Raw genomic sequence first — 15,607 nt, forward strand, 5'->3', positions numbered from 1 at the left:
CCCAACCCAACAAACCACTACAAGGATTTCGTTTGAAGGACCTGGAAGTTAACTCTTGGAGTTAACTCACTCAAGTGTTTTTGTTCAGGAGAGTAAAAGTTCAGGAACAAAACTGAGAGTTGGAGAAGAACTCTGGAGAACTTTTCCGGAGAAAGAGAAACTCTGATATGTGGTGTGTTTTTTTTTTTTTTTTTTAAGCCATGAAAATATTTTTACCTCTGTATCTTCCACCATGCCTTCATCTCCACACAAGCTACGTTAAATAATTCACTTGATTTTTCAGTTCCATGTCCATTTCTCAGGTAGCCTTTGTTTCTACTCTAGAATTTTGGAGACCAAACACTTCTATTTATTAACATACCAACGTGCCACTACATGAGATCTACAAAATCTCACCTGTAGCAATTTTTATTTCTTCAAAAGCATAGAGCAGGTCCTGCACTATAGAAACACCCCACTCCTCCAAACCCCAAACGTCAAGGTTGGTCAGTTATGCAAATACCAGTTACTTCAGGAAATGGGATGAGGAAGCAGCTATTCAGGAAATTTAAACTGAGATATTGAGTACCGCAGAAAAGAGAACCATGTTAAATTATGTTCTGCTGTGACATGCTTTGAGATGTTACCTGCATTTATTGGGAGCATCTCGCACTGCAGTTAAGACTAACTTCCTGTACTTCATCCCTTGTATTCCCAGCACTGAAACACTCGTACCCAGCGATGCTGCCGATACCGGCATGTGCCACACATTTCTATTATTAGCCATATTCCAATGTAATGTTCGCTGCCACAGCTTTGTTCTAATTATTTGCTGTCGGGCTAATTTATATTTTCACTGTTGAATAAATCAGCATTTTAAATGAGCATTAAAAGTCACAATTGCCACTTGCAGTACATAACCTTTGACTTGAGACTATCTTGTAGCGGGAAGAAATAGAAACAGCATAAAAAAGCCCCCCTGCTTTCTTCCAACCAGAGGATAAGGCTCAGTAATAGCAAAAAATCGCTTCCCTTTCCTTCCTGCTATAACGTCGCACCTCGGTGTGTATCTAAACTTGTGAGCTCTATTCACGGACCAGCCCTCTCGCGCCACCTCAGGTGTTGATGGCAGGGTCCGAAGGAAGGCCCCGGGCGCTGGAACCTCGAGCTCTAGCTAAGCAAAAGGCCAGGATACTAAGGCACACTTCGCCGTGGGCTGAGCTCACCCACCAACCCGTACGCTATTCCTCAGTATTTTCTCATTTTTTCCAGATGCTTTAGTCTAAGTCCAACTAGTCCATTTTTCTTACAAAAATGGATACAACAGCATCAAGTATTTTTTACAGTTAATATTTCATTTTTGATAAAAAGCATCTTCTAGCTACCGAGTACCTCCTTATTACTGAATTACCAAGAACTGGAACAGACAAGAGATTATGGTTAAGTCACTCACAGGTATGCCAGAAGTTTGGAGACTTAACAGCACTGGAACTCATCAGCGTGCATTCAACCCAAATTGGTGGGGACTTGGCGAGCCGTGCTCCCTCCCTGCAATACACTGGTACAGCCACAGGTGCCTTCTCTGACCTAGTGCTTTTCCATTCAGGCAGGTTGTAGGCTTACAGTGCTTACGCACCAGCTTCGTTTTGTTCCTCTAAGCATCCTGATGGAATTCAAACTCTTCCCAACAGTTTCTTGTTGGTTTCTGTATCGCGCCTACTGTCGAGAGACCCAATTACCACCAGTTTCAAAATGCTGCTGCAAGACTAGAGATTAGTAACGAACACCCTGTGGCAGGATGGATCCAGAAGCTTGGAGAGTACCCAGCGGAGGAAGCAGACGCGGCTGCACAGCTTTCCAAGCAAAAGCACCATCTCTTTGCTTGACCAACTGCTTTAAGGCTATTCCCTTTCTCTCCCACGGCTCCCTTACACACTATACCACATATACCATACCAGCCTCTGCTATTTTAATTTATGACACACCACCTGGCATATGACTTCTACTACAACAGAAGCTCCAGTGTCACTATATAAGAACCCCTGAGGTGCTTTTCTCTTTACAACAGTTTTGATATCAAATTTTCAGTAGGTTTAAATACATCACATAACACGCTTTCCGTCTGCTTGCCCCAAACTCACGTAAACAGACCTTCACAAGTCTCAAACACAACTCTCAGCTCTAACGCCTAGAATTCAGGAGCTGTAAGAAGCTACAATGAAGGAAATAAGTACCATTGAACTTTCATATGCTATCGGCATCTGTGTAAGTTGAAAGGCAGATTGGAAAAAAACTTGAGAAGAATGTTTGTTTATGGCTTCTTTTTTTTTTAATAGAGAAAGCTCTATAAAATAACCTCCCACTTCTCCATCATCTGCTGTCTGTCTCTTGGCAGGCAGGCAGCACCCTGTTGCCACCAGGCTCCTACCAAGCTAGGAAAGCAGTACATGGCAGGGTCCAGTCACAAATTTCAGCTCTGAAGAGTAAAAAGATCCTCCTTTTTTTTCCCCAGCCATGAGATTAACAGACCTAACTAAACTCTACAGTGCACAGATTAAAGAGACTCGATCTCAAAGCATACAAAGCACAAGACATAGGCATATCTAAAGCCATACCGACTTGCTTGTGTAGCATGCCTACGCATACAGATAAGACTTCAAAAATATTCACTCACGTTTTCACATCACTGCATGCTGGTCAGTCGAACTCTTCTGTGGCTTTCCTCTCATCAACTCCCACCCAGCTACTAAAGAGCAGGTCACGGCAGATCTTGTCATCAAATAGGCAACTGCCAGGTGGCCATTTGGTGTGGCCCTAGTCAGGTGAGCTGCCTCACCCCCCAAAACCTGGAGAAAATCAGCTCACCTGGCTGCTCCCTACAGCAAAGCCATTCTTAAAGATGACCTGGCTTACCCTTGGGAGCTTTGTTGACATGATCAGGAAGGTAAGGAAGGCTACTGGAGCAAAACAAAAAAAGTTGCCTTGTAAAATGGCTCCTGTTACACCAGAGATCCACCTGTGGATGCCTCTTCTCATTACAGGAGCTGTAACAGCAAAATAATTTTCATGATACGTTGTACCCCCAGCCCCATGAGTGGGGTGTGGAGCAAAGCTGGCAAGCCCTTGTAAGATAAAGAAATGTTTTTCATCTGTGGTCTGTGCATCTCTAGGGGTGTGTGGAAGACTGCCAATAGGCTTAAATTCACTTGGCCATGGCAACCACCTAAAAGAGAAATATTTTAGGGATCTGCAAACTTAAAAAAGGTCAACAGTCCGCTTAAAGATGTTAACCCTTAGTGCTGAAGTCTTCTGTGATAACTTACTCAGCTGCCAGGCATTACCATAAAGCAGCCTGCTCTGGCCTTGGCATCTTAAGTTAAAGTCATATTCTTCAAAATGGTGATTACAGCTTCAGATGAGTATCGTTATTGGATACACATGTAAACCAATCCGCATAGTCTCATATGCAGAAAGACTATATTGCTTTTTCATACTGCTATATGTGGTCTACATATGGCTAAATTATAAAGAACTCTACTCCCAACAAAAGAAAAAAAAAAGAACAGTAAACTGACTGAGACAAGGGATATATAAGCAGTGCTCAGAAATTAACAGCCATGTTTTGCAAATTAACTTTATATACACACGAATAGATGGTAAGTTTCCAAAACGTAATTCACTGAATAGAGCACATCCATGTCTGTTCTGTCACTGCCACGGTTTTCAGGCTGACATCTCAGCTTACGAGTACCCTGTAGAAAACATTCTAATGTTTAAAGCCTTAGAAGCATTCCCAGTGAGCTATAGCAAAGCATAGATGGGTCATAAAATATCTGGGTGTCTTAAAAAGCAGTAACTGTTGTCACCAAATGTGAGCGTAACAGGGAAAACTGCTTAATGAAATTGGAGAGGGTGAGAGAAGCTTGCATGGGTTGCTTGTTGCAGATGGGATTAAACACATTCAAGTGTTAAACAAAACCAGGCATGGGAACAACAAATATTTTTGTTCTGAAACCTGGTGTTGAAGATCCAAAGTAATTTGTCTGTGTAATAAAACACCACCACCTACTTTTCCCTCTAGCTTGACTTTAATAGTTAAAAATCAAATCTGTGCAGTGTACTTTATTTGTTCACATTACCTATTTGTGGTTAAAAGCCACTTCATCTTACAGTTTAAAAGCATTCTTTTAAAACAAAAGAATTAAACATAGCTTCTGCTAAAAAATCTGCAAGTTACATGGATGCAATATACAGGAGTATAAAAAAATCAACAGTATTCTACAGAAAATATTCTCAAAATAGCAAATAAAGATTAGGTATGTAGGCATGATCCTGAACTGAACAGATATGAATTAAAAAACAGCTAACAAAATTTAAAAAAAATCCTGAATATCTGTATAAAAGAAGCAAGGATTCAAAGTGCAGGTGCTCCAGTTTTCATTTTAACATATTATTCAGTAAGTTGATACAGGATACTATTCATTTTATATAAAGTGACAGTGTTCTCAGTAAGACTTAAACATTCAGTTACATTATCTTGCAGATTTTTTCATTACTGCTACTTTACACTGTTGTAAATTAAGACTTATGCAATACAGATTTTTATTTTCTTAATCTAACAAGGATATAATAGGTTGGTGGTAAAGGTTAGTTTTAAGAGCTAAGCTATATATGCTGTAGATCCAGCCTTAGAAGTATACATATATGTTTTTTAACTTTTAAAAACAGCTTTCAATTTTTAAAAAGAGACTCTACCAATCTGTTCTGGGACCTGCGTACACTGTCTTTGGAGCACACCAGCAAAGCTTCCAAGTCCACTGGTTAGGAATGCAGCTCCAGGCAGGGTCATGCTGGAGGTCTTTCCTTGGTGGCCGCAGCTGGGAAAGGGCTTTCTCTCTACTGGGTTTGGTGCAGCCAGAGGCCGCTGAACCCAGGGAAAGGCAAATGGGCTCTGCCTTCTGTTGGAGCTGAAATCATCACATTTAACCACATTTGCCTGATGTGCCAGCCAGGCTTGGGATGGACTTCTCGCTTTTATTTGAGCGTACCAGTCTCAAGCAGAGGAAGTTAGGAGCCAGGCAGGTGTCACTGAAGTGGTCTTTCATATATTAAAAAAAAATAAAATTGAAGCATACATTAAAACCCATTATCCTCTTTGGGGAAAAAAAAAAAAAAGTTATATGAAATAAAATTATCCTTCAGGGATGTTGCCTGGAACTTAATTTCACCTGGTGTCCTATTCAGGTTGACAGTGTCCCTTTAAATTTTAGGTACTTCCTGTTCTGTTCATTTTTTCCCCCAAGAATGAGATCTCTCTATATGTCTATTTTAAAAATGCACATAAATATCGGCATTAAGTTTACATTTAGAAATTAAGAACTAATCTTTACCATTTTATATTGAGAGCAAGGTTAATAATACACACACTTCACTGACAACTGTTACTTTTTTTCTGTATTTTGAATAAAATTTGCATTTGTGTAACATTTCCCACAGAAAGAGTGATTATACTTCAAGATAGTTAAGTTTGCACCCCAACATTTTCACATTAGTGAAAACAATCACGTTTTGAAAATACCAGGGCCTGTGCCAGGTACTAATAAATACAGAATAAAAAAAAAATAAATAAAAAAACCCGGCTGCCTTTTATCCCGACATAGTAGAGATTTCATAGTCACTGGCCGAGGTTATTGGTTTACCCATCATCCTTATGTTTTTAGCATTAGTAATCCTAGCCATCATGGACACAGGCTTGTCAAAGTACCTAACCAGAGCTGGCTCAGTCAAAAGGGAGGCTAAAAATTGTTCAAAAGTAATGGCCCAGTCTCTGTCAATGCTAGTGCTTCTACGAAGAGAAGTGGTGTGGTTGCTCCGTACCAAAACGGTGTCTTCACCGATGTCCTCGCAGTGTAGCTTTTCTTCTTCATGCGAGCCTGCACTCAGTACTGAGTAGGAGGACATCGAACTATCATCTTTTGTATCATCATCGGAAATGAGCATGGAAGAACAGGCTCCGTTGTCTCTGGGAGAAGAGTCTTCGAGCTTAATGTCTTCCATCTGCATGCCCAGGGTGCTGTCGGTGCAAACAGCCTCCTCATCGTTGGTGACAAGGCTGCTTTGGAATGGCTTGTGCTGTTCGAGGGGGTACTGCTGGTGCTCTTTCTTCTGAAACAGCTCGCTCTGAATAGTTTTGCTGCAATTGTTACTGCTGCTGCCTGTCTCTTTTGTGGGCTGCGCACTGAAGAGCTTACCAACCTCACCTATCTCCAAAAGCAAGCTTGTCACAGCAGCGGTAGCGTGGTACAGATCTTGTTCATTGGGGTCTTCACTGAACATATTGTACATTGTCTTGCACAGTTCAATGAACTGTCCCTAAACACAGAGGGAGGAAACATTAATGAGAGGAGGAAACAAACTGGACTGAGATCTACTAAATCAGTTTAAAAAGTCTGGAATGGAGGTATGATGCAATAGTTTATGTGATTACACTGAAATTGGAAATAATCTAGGTGCAGTCTAGAAAGCATTTTCTATGTCTGGGCAGCCAGATGTTTGCCTCTCTTAAAGCTATGTAGAATAAACTGTTGGATGTTTCTTCCAACGTATGACAAATTTATTTCTCTGCAGCCACAGGAGGGCAACAGAGGGTGAGCAGTGAGACACTTAGCATTCATTTTGGTTGATTTTCTTGTAGGAATGATGCTAAGTATAACTAGGGGTTTGATTAACAAGGAGTAATGAAAAACAAAATAAGAGACCTGCAGCACTCTTGTAATTCACAGTGGTAACTTAGTTGGACGCGAGTCTTTCAGAATTCAAAACTCTCAAATTAAGTAGGAGGGAGATTTGCTTAGGGCTACCGTAAGTAAGAAGCATTGTTCTATGGGGAATAAACCTTCCCTAGGTGCTCTGGAGGAAACAGCTGTCCCAATGGGTCTCCTCCTCCTTAGCAGCTATGGATCTAAGGGGAGTGAGACTGACAGTATAAATTACAAAACATGAAATGCTGTTTTTCAGGTAGTGTGTATCAGACATTATGAGCTAGCTGGTGATATTCAGTGTCATATCACCCTTTGTCTAGAGATCAAAATAATATGTTCTCATTCCTACATGTTTGTATTGCATTTTTAGGATGTTTTGGGAGCTGAATGCCAGTTACAGTATGTTGAAAATAACTAGCTTCTGTAATCAGCTGACTGCTGCTCTGGTAAAAAAAGTATCTGCCTCAAAATAAAACCTCTATTCAGTGTTAATGTATTGAATATTTATGGGTATATGAAGAAAATTTAAAGTTAATGAAAAATAAATAACTGTCAGCAGAAGTACCTGATTCAGTTTGGGCAAGTCCTTTGTGTTTTTTGCTTTGGATTTATTCTCTTGGCTCCACATTCTCAGATAATTTCGATTCTCTTGTGAGCTCTTCTTGCCTATTGTCAACAAATTACCCAGAGATGCAGGAAAAGTCCATGAAGAAACCTTAAATTAATACTTTTTTTCCCCATTTTCTAAAAGAACATCTTTACAAGAAATGAAAGATCTAATTCAAATGGAGACACCATGCATACCTTTGTCTGTTTTCAGACTCACTGTAACAAACCCATCATCTACTCCTTGTTTGTTCCTGCTGTCTAGGCCAACAACTAGGAAGTGGAAGGGTGGGGGGAGAGAGAGATCAGTGTGAGTTTTAGATACATACATATTTTTCATGTGTCCAGTGCAAAATAAAGAAAATGTTTACACTGCAGAAAATGCAGAGTAAAAAGGATAGGACTAAATAATGATTTTTGCCTATTCTTAAATCAGCTGACAAATTCCATATAATTAATAATATAAATACTAAGACAGGGACCATCTTAGGTTTTGTTTGTGTAGTACAATTAGCCTGTGTTACCACAACACAAACAGCTTCTAGCATGATACACATTTGGTGATTATATTAGTGCGTCTTCTTTTGTTTATCAGGACTTGAAATTGCCATCTCTAGTCCATTAATTCTTATCTGTATTTTCAAACAACCTTCCTTCCCCCTGTAGGGTTGCCCCCTGAAGGACGGGCAACATTTTTCTTGAATCAGAGAGAAACTTAACATCAAATGTCTCAAGAAAAAGAATGCCATTTAAGACATCAGCGATGAGACCCAGGTTCTCATTAGGCCACAAAAAGATTTCAAACTGCTGAACTACATTTTGATACATCTTTTGGCTTCAGTTTTTTAGAATATTTTAAGTTCTGATCCAAATATATCTTGAAAGCCAATATATTTATTCTTATTCTCCATCAAGGAGATGATGCTCCTATCACAAAATTACTTCTATTGCAACACACCGATGACATTATTCTGAGAGTACTTCTGCAATGCACAATCCAGGGGAGTTCTTAGTGTACGCATGCCTGCTCCTCTAAGGATATCAAGATATATACAAAGACTACATATTTCTTTTTACAGAGAATACTTCACTTACAAAGTTTAATCCAATAAAAAAGTAGCTTCCTAAAAAGACATGTTGTTTGAAATGCATTACCTCATAGTTTTATGTCCGAGACAAAAGATGCCTACCATGTGTACATTCTGGTGTGATGTCTTCAAAAAAGTACTGAGTAGCTTCAAAAGCAGAGTCTGGCTCTTCTTGCTCAGGGGATGGATCTAAGCAATACAAAAAACATTCTTTCATTAAAAACTCCACTGTTTTAATTAAAAACTAGAACATATTTCCATGGATACATTTAGAATATCAGTTTCTAGAAGTAAAAGTCTGAAGCTGTGAGAGTTTAAGAATCATGTCTTTTCAGCTCACAGGAGATGAACAAATGGACCTGTACTGTCTCCTTCCCGATAACGAATAATGTCTGACTAACGAGTAGCTGTTTGCTTTCAGAGGCTGGCTTGTCCATCTTCCCATGTCTACTTCCATTACTTTCTTCTGTGCAGCTCAGCATGTCCTAAGCAGGGTATGAACCCTTTCCTAGCTGGAAACAGACTGTCATGATTTGGTATGAGCTTACCAGTCCCCAAAGACCAGAAGCTGCATTCTTAAAAACGGATCTCTTCTGTTATAGTTCAGTAATTTTTCTTTTTTTTTTTTTTCCCCAGTTAAATTGGTGAATCACTCAAGCCTACCTCCAGCAAAGCCAGCTGGGAGCAATCAGGGACAAATGTTCAAAGCACATGAAGGTGAATGTCCTCTCAAAGCTTTTAGGTATCTTTACCAGAGGATGTAAATGTGCACAGGAATTACACTACCCAAACAGTTGCAGCGAGGACAGCAATAGGTTCTTTATGGCACACATGTGACAAGCCAGAGAGGATATAGTTCCAGGACATTATTTTCTTCAGGGGCAAAACTGTTTTGAGATGTCTCCATCCCCTCTCCACCCTAAACTGCCTTTCTCACTTCGCCAAGTCCAACAGTTTGTACAGCTCCCTGGAAAACACATCTATGAAACGATCTGGAGCTTTCCTCTGCAAACAGTTGTAGCAGCCCAGAAGGGAAACAAAGAAGAAAGCCTGGGGACAGGAACGAGTAGCCAGGGCATGCAGGAACATTTTAAGCTAGCTTCACTGTTAAATAAAGTGTGTTATGGTAACAAATGCTGAAGGACACTGTATTTGTTACACATGGAGGAAGTCACCAACCCCAGCTAAACAGGCAAGAGACACATATAAATGGCCTGTTTGTGGCCGGAGCAATAGAGGGCTGCATGGGTACTTTCAGACTTTCCAAATTCATGTCTGGTTATGGTGGAAGCTCTCTTATTTTACTGCTGCATAAACAGCTACAATAATCCCCACAAAGTAATTTTTAATTGGGAAAGCTAGTCATAAACAACTCTGCTCCAAATTTCTGTTCTCAACAAGACAGCAGCTATTTTGACATCATTTACTTACCAGGCAAAACATGCATTTTATACAGTAGCTTCAGCTTCTCTGTAAGATCTCCATGGCATGCTGCACCTAAAGAGCATCATATATGGTATGTTAATACTCAACATTCTATGCCATTCTATTTACTATTGCTACAATATTTCATTTTAGAAGCTGCTATATTCACTCTGGGAAGCACTGTACTCCCTTTACACCCTGAGATCATAAGGCAACCACTTGACTTCTGAGATCATATGGTCTGCAGTAGAAATAGCAAGAGAACACAGATCACCTTACCCTGAATTTTGTACTTCAACCTTGGGTCCTTCATTAAATGTGTATTTTATAATGCTCAAAAATAATCTATGATCACAACATTACCACTCAGAAAGGCCTCCAGCTGAAAGTTAAGATAACCTTTTTGTGTGGACTTCAAACTTGCTGATCTGAGGATCCAATAATAACATCACATGATTTAGAACAGTAAGATATTTACCAAAAAGAGAGAGAGAAATTAAAGTAAACAGCATTTATCACAGCTTAGCCATGGGCTAAACTGATGTTCAGGCAATACTTTCTAGTGATTTATCCACCTCAACCCCTATTCCTTTCTGGTGTAGACTAGAATTAGCTGTATGAAATCCAAGTAGTCTATTGTAGCCCCTCCTTCCAATTAATTAAATAGCTATTAGTTAATTTTAAAGTACTGAAATAACCGGTAATCAGACTTCTTCATAAATCTTACTTGTTATGACAAGTAATTCATAAATGAATTAACCTTCATTTATTAGGCAGAGAATTATTTTACCTTACAGGCTACCACGTCAACTCCTGCTATGCAAACTACAAAGTGTGGTTTGGCAAATACTAACAATCACAGTGTACTATAAAGCTTAAGACTACAATAAATACAGCTGTTAGGTCAAAGAATTAAGTACGTCTATGTTAGCCATTTTGCTTTCAACTTGGTCCTTCTTAAGCACAAAACCGACCGTGCAGATAATGCTTTCTCTTCTGGTGAAACTATGTCTTAGGTTATGCACCCAGGTACCACGTGAAGTGCCCCACTGCTAAAGGTGACATGAAATAACCAAAACACAGACTGGACTGCAGTTCTGCATCCTCCAGCAATGGCTAGGGATGCATTCACCAAAACAGGATTCAGGGCACAGGGTATCTGGTGACACATGTAGGCTTGTTCCTCTCCCTGTCCCCAGATGTGAAGACAACTGAAAAATCTCAACCGCTACTGCTTTTCACTTTTTGCCTGAGATGAATCTGTGTGTGCTTCCTAATGCCAGGCCCTTTTCCCCCAAAAAATGTATGTGAATGAAGACAACACAAAGTGGGACAAGTCTACCAAAGATGTTATCTGGACTCCCTCAGAGACAACCCTCTGGGTCTCCGCTGGGAAAGGTCAGAAAGTTTTACAAAGGGAAGAACAGTCTACCGGCAATTTGCAGGAACTGCCTGACAGTTAGCTGCAGTGAGCTACCCAAGATATGAGGATTGATGCTGTATTAAACAATAAAAAAATTTAGGCTACATTCATAAAGATAACAGAAGAAGAACAGACCTCTGGTAGATGTGCCCCTGTTATGGAGAGTTAGGGGAGACCTTTGTATGGGTGGATACCTCAGCTCAGGCCACTACTTTGACCTGCATGCTGCAGTACAGAGATAATTTCACAGGAGAGCCTAGAGAATTCAGTGGCCTCCTGCATGGCCCCTGCATCCCTGAACAGCAAAGTAGATGACCCTGCTGCGGGCCTGTGAACAGCGCTGGGGATGTGGTAAGACCATTCGTAGTCCCAACCAGAAACACCTCCTCCCTTCCTGGCACTCTGGAGTCACAGGTCTTAAAACCTCAACAACTTTCAGCAAGTCTTGTCTTTTTGCAGTCTCAGATGATGCATCACCAGTTTTTATCCAGAAGTTTTAAATTTACTTTGTGGCAAGAGAAGAAACCATGCTTGGAAGAGAGGATGACTACACCTTTTGAATCTTTGTACCTGAAACAGCAACAGTGAAAGCTGTCACTTTCATGCTGCAACCAATGTCCTCACACACATCTGCTCTTACCCTTCCCAGGGCTTGACCACCACACCCCTTTTCATGGCATGACTAGGAACAATATTTACTGAGCCCCCCTTTGGACTATTATCCTTCTGCCAACACTATGCAGGCATCATGTCTTTTGTGGGCATAATGTTGTATGTGCACAGTTTTCCCCGTCGTCTTTGAGGCCATTAACAAAGTAATTAAACAGGTTAGAACCTTATTCTGTTAACATAAAACTTAGCAGCAACATAAAAGTGTTGGCTTCAGTTGCCCCTCCCTTGAACATAGGTGGAGGGGTGTGGAGTGTTCCTACTGCATTTAGCTTCCTGAAAGGATCGAAGGAGTGGTGAGGTTAACACTCTGCTTTCTGAACATCCTCCTGCAACCTGTGCCTGGAGAAAAGCTGTTTTCAGGGAAAAAAAATAATACACTCAAGTACTCCTTGAGAGACAAAGTTTTCATGGTGCCAGCTTTTGCACAAGGCTGTGGCGAGTGCTGCAGTCATTGAAGGGGTGGAAGACCTGCATGCTCTGAAAAGGGAGTATTGAAAAAACATGATGGGAGGCAGGGGGCCACTTTGAGTCTATGGGGAAATTGCTCTAGCTTACTAGTATCCTGAGTCAACAACTGACATGCTATAATCCAGCATGGTATCAGGGTGCAGGTGAGCCTCTCCACAAGTGAATACCCCAAACAGCTCATAACCAGGGCTGACAACCCTTTCTGAGCAGCACAACTCCTAGAGCAAACTAATCAAGATCACTCCTTTATTTGAAACTGCAGTAACACGACACAGAGTAAACGTACAGAAGAATATGCTAGGCTGTTCCATCTTTGCTCAGCTGAGGCCCTAGAGGCACCTGAAGTAGGGGGTTCTTGAGCTATTTGCTGCAGGGGCTATGAAAAGAAAATGGATATTCCCAGTTGGAATTACAGCACTCTTGTATCCCAAGGATTTCATGCTGACACTGAAGAGAAGGCCATGAGCCCAGGCTGGGACACGCAGGACCCCTTTTTACCTCCTCTTCGTGGAGCTCCTAGGAGTCAGTGGCATCAAAGAGAGGCTTCGACAGAACAAATCCTTATGGCTACATGGAATAAGGCCATTGAAAGAGAGTTGTGAAACGGAAATACTTCAGGTGCCATGACTGCTTCAGCCATCAACAAGCACCCTCTGAGATGGGCCATGCCTAGGAAGTACTTGAACAGGACACTTCCTTTAGGAAAGAAAGACTTGAGTAACCAGGGGCAGAGTCCAATACTACTGTTTGGACACAGCAAGATGAGAGAGAATGGTGCCCATGGGTCACCTCCATAATGCTCATCCTCTGACTGTGTTTTCCAGGACAGCCACAAGGAAGAGGCAACACAGTCCCCTCTCGAGCAGATGTGTGTTGCTCCAACAGAAGATATTCCTTGTTTAGGAGATTTTCCTAGCTAAGGCTTATTGGGTTGGTGAGGCAGACTGAAGCAGCTGATGTTTGTGGAATTTTTAAAAGTCCTGGGGCATGGTGAAATATGCTCAAACAAATACCATGTTGTTTTTGTTGACTGTGTTGTCCTTGCTACCATTCATGTGCTTCTTAAAAAAAAGGGGTGGGGGTGTTGACTTTTAAAAAAAAAGTTTTAAAGCTATGCTACGTTGGGCTTAGTTTCTGAAAAAATGTGGTTTTGCAGAATGAGCAGTTTTGATTGTTTAGCCCATTGAAGATTTCAGTTCAGTCATGTTGGCTTATAGCCACGTTTGTGCATTTTACATTCATTTCTGTTCACAGTGCTCAACACTGTTCCTTGCTTTTATTGCTCATTATTGTCTCTAAAAACTGCTGTCTCAACCAATAACTGGTTGATTTGTTATTAACAGCATCCTGTAAGCAGCAGGAGTAGTTAATCCATGGATCATGTCTCAGAAGGCCAATAAGTGTTACCTGGCAAACAATCCCTCAAATACAATTCAGAACTGCATCATAGGAAGCACTGGTTTTTTGGGTGGTATGAAGGGGAGGTGTGCAATCAGTTTTACTGTCACACAGCTATTTTGCACCTGTGAGAGAACAGGTGATACCCTTGATGTACAGAGGTTTTAATGCAAGGATGCATTTGGACCCCTAATGCTTAAAAATACTGTTAAAGAGTCGCTGAAAGCCAGATTGGGAAACCTTTTCTCTCTCAAGAGGGATCAAAATGTAAAGTTGGAGGAAACATCAGGTTGCCATGAAATTACACGATAGATTGTGAGATGTTGGTCACTTACAAGGAATAATTCCTGCTATAGTCAAAAAAGGCATGGCCAGCTCCTGCCTCATCTTTACTTCTTCATGTTAATCCCGAGGCTTGCACATTCCCTTTGTTGTGATACTGACTTCCGTGGGCTGTAATCTCCATTAACGACATTCATCCTCCCTATCTGACCTGCACCTCCACTTTCTCCTTTTCAGGTGACTTCCATCCTGCTCTCTCTCAGTCTGCGGTCTTAGTTATTGATTTCAGAAGTAATACAGGTAGTACCTCTCACTGCATATACTGTGAGGTGCGATGCCTTCCCCTTGCACAGGGACACATGTATATGGGGTGTCAGCAGACTTCTAAAGAGAAGCACTTTTATTCAGGGGCAAACAAAACTAACATCCTCACTCTATCTTTCCCCTGACCCTTATATGTGCACATAAATTTCTCAAAAGTCTTCTTCCTGAACAACCAAGGAAGCAAATGATGCCTCTCTCCCCTTTCTAAAGCTGGTAGCACTGACAAAAGGTATAAATTCCCAACTTTTAGGGAAAGTTTAAGGAGCAGATAACAAAATGCAGTGTTACTGAGAGGAACGCTACAGAAGAACATACAAAAGACTTGCCCAAAGGAAAAGTAGTAATCACACCATTATGCATACAGGTTGCAGGTCATTTTCATGTTGAGGTTTATTAGTCAGGGAAATCCTCAGACCTCAAATGGACGTGTAGTTCATGTGTGGTCCTTCTCCCAGCATGATATACCACTGGCTAATGTAGATGCACCTACTGAGACCAGCCTAAACCCCACAGAGAACCACTGTCACAGGCATGATAAAATGAACTGAATGGTAGCACAAACAGCTCTTAAAACAAAGGTGACTTATGCAAATTGGCATATGTCAAACTCGAACTCATTATCTGATAGCTAATATAACGTCTGTGTTTCTGGAGGACTGGATCCCCTTTAGAAGCAAACTGTTTTGGTTAGATTACTTTGAGAGTGCTGTGAATTCTCCTTACTTAGCCCAGAGACGAATTCACGGAAGTTGATGAGCAAATCTCCATTTTCATCAAGAAGCCTGAATAAGCGTGCAGCCAATACATCTGAATGAGTTCCACATGCCCAAGGAAAGAGAAGAGTGAACATCCCCTTGAACTGCTCAAAGTCAATCCGGTACTGCTCCAGATAAGGCAGGCTGGGATCATGCCGGTCAACAGCATTGCTGTTTCCTCCCCAGTAGCAGCTAGTCAGATGTTCTGCCTGAACAGAAGGCAAATGCTGTGAGATTATCATTACCTCTGTAAACAACTCATTGCTACCAATGACAAAAAAAAAAAAAATAAATCCAAACTCATACAACACATTCTTAAAACAACACAAGACTAGCAGATGTATTTCCATCTACCTAGCTCTTGTACTTCTGCAAGAGGTTTTCCTCTAACCAGCACAAAAAGTCATCCCTCTACAAAAAAAAGAA

General features: G+C 41.0%; 1 protein-coding gene across 1 annotated transcript in view; it reads right to left on the reverse strand.

The window, feature by feature from the left end:
- Window positions 1-4,045: 4,045 nt before the first annotated feature.
- TBC1D9 (TBC1 domain family member 9) overlaps window positions 4,046-15,607 on the reverse strand; it is a 54,717-nt gene continuing 43,155 nt past the window's right edge. The window contains exons 16-21 of the mRNA XM_069779625.1: window positions 15,150-15,390; window positions 9,866-9,931; window positions 8,537-8,623; window positions 7,545-7,619; window positions 7,306-7,406; window positions 4,046-6,351 (exon numbers count right to left, since the gene is read on the reverse strand). Of these exons, the coding sequence (XP_069635726.1) occupies window positions 5,626-6,351; window positions 7,306-7,406; window positions 7,545-7,619; window positions 8,537-8,623; window positions 9,866-9,931; window positions 15,150-15,390 (1,296 nt within the window). The 3' untranslated portion in view covers window positions 4,046-5,625. The remainder of the gene's footprint in view (window positions 6,352-7,305; window positions 7,407-7,544; window positions 7,620-8,536; window positions 8,624-9,865; window positions 9,932-15,149; window positions 15,391-15,607) is intronic.

The sequence above is a fragment of the Haliaeetus albicilla genome, chromosome 1, assembly GCF_947461875.1.
Source record: "Haliaeetus albicilla chromosome 1, bHalAlb1.1, whole genome shotgun sequence".
Taxonomy (NCBI): domain Eukaryota; kingdom Metazoa; phylum Chordata; class Aves; order Accipitriformes; family Accipitridae; genus Haliaeetus; species Haliaeetus albicilla.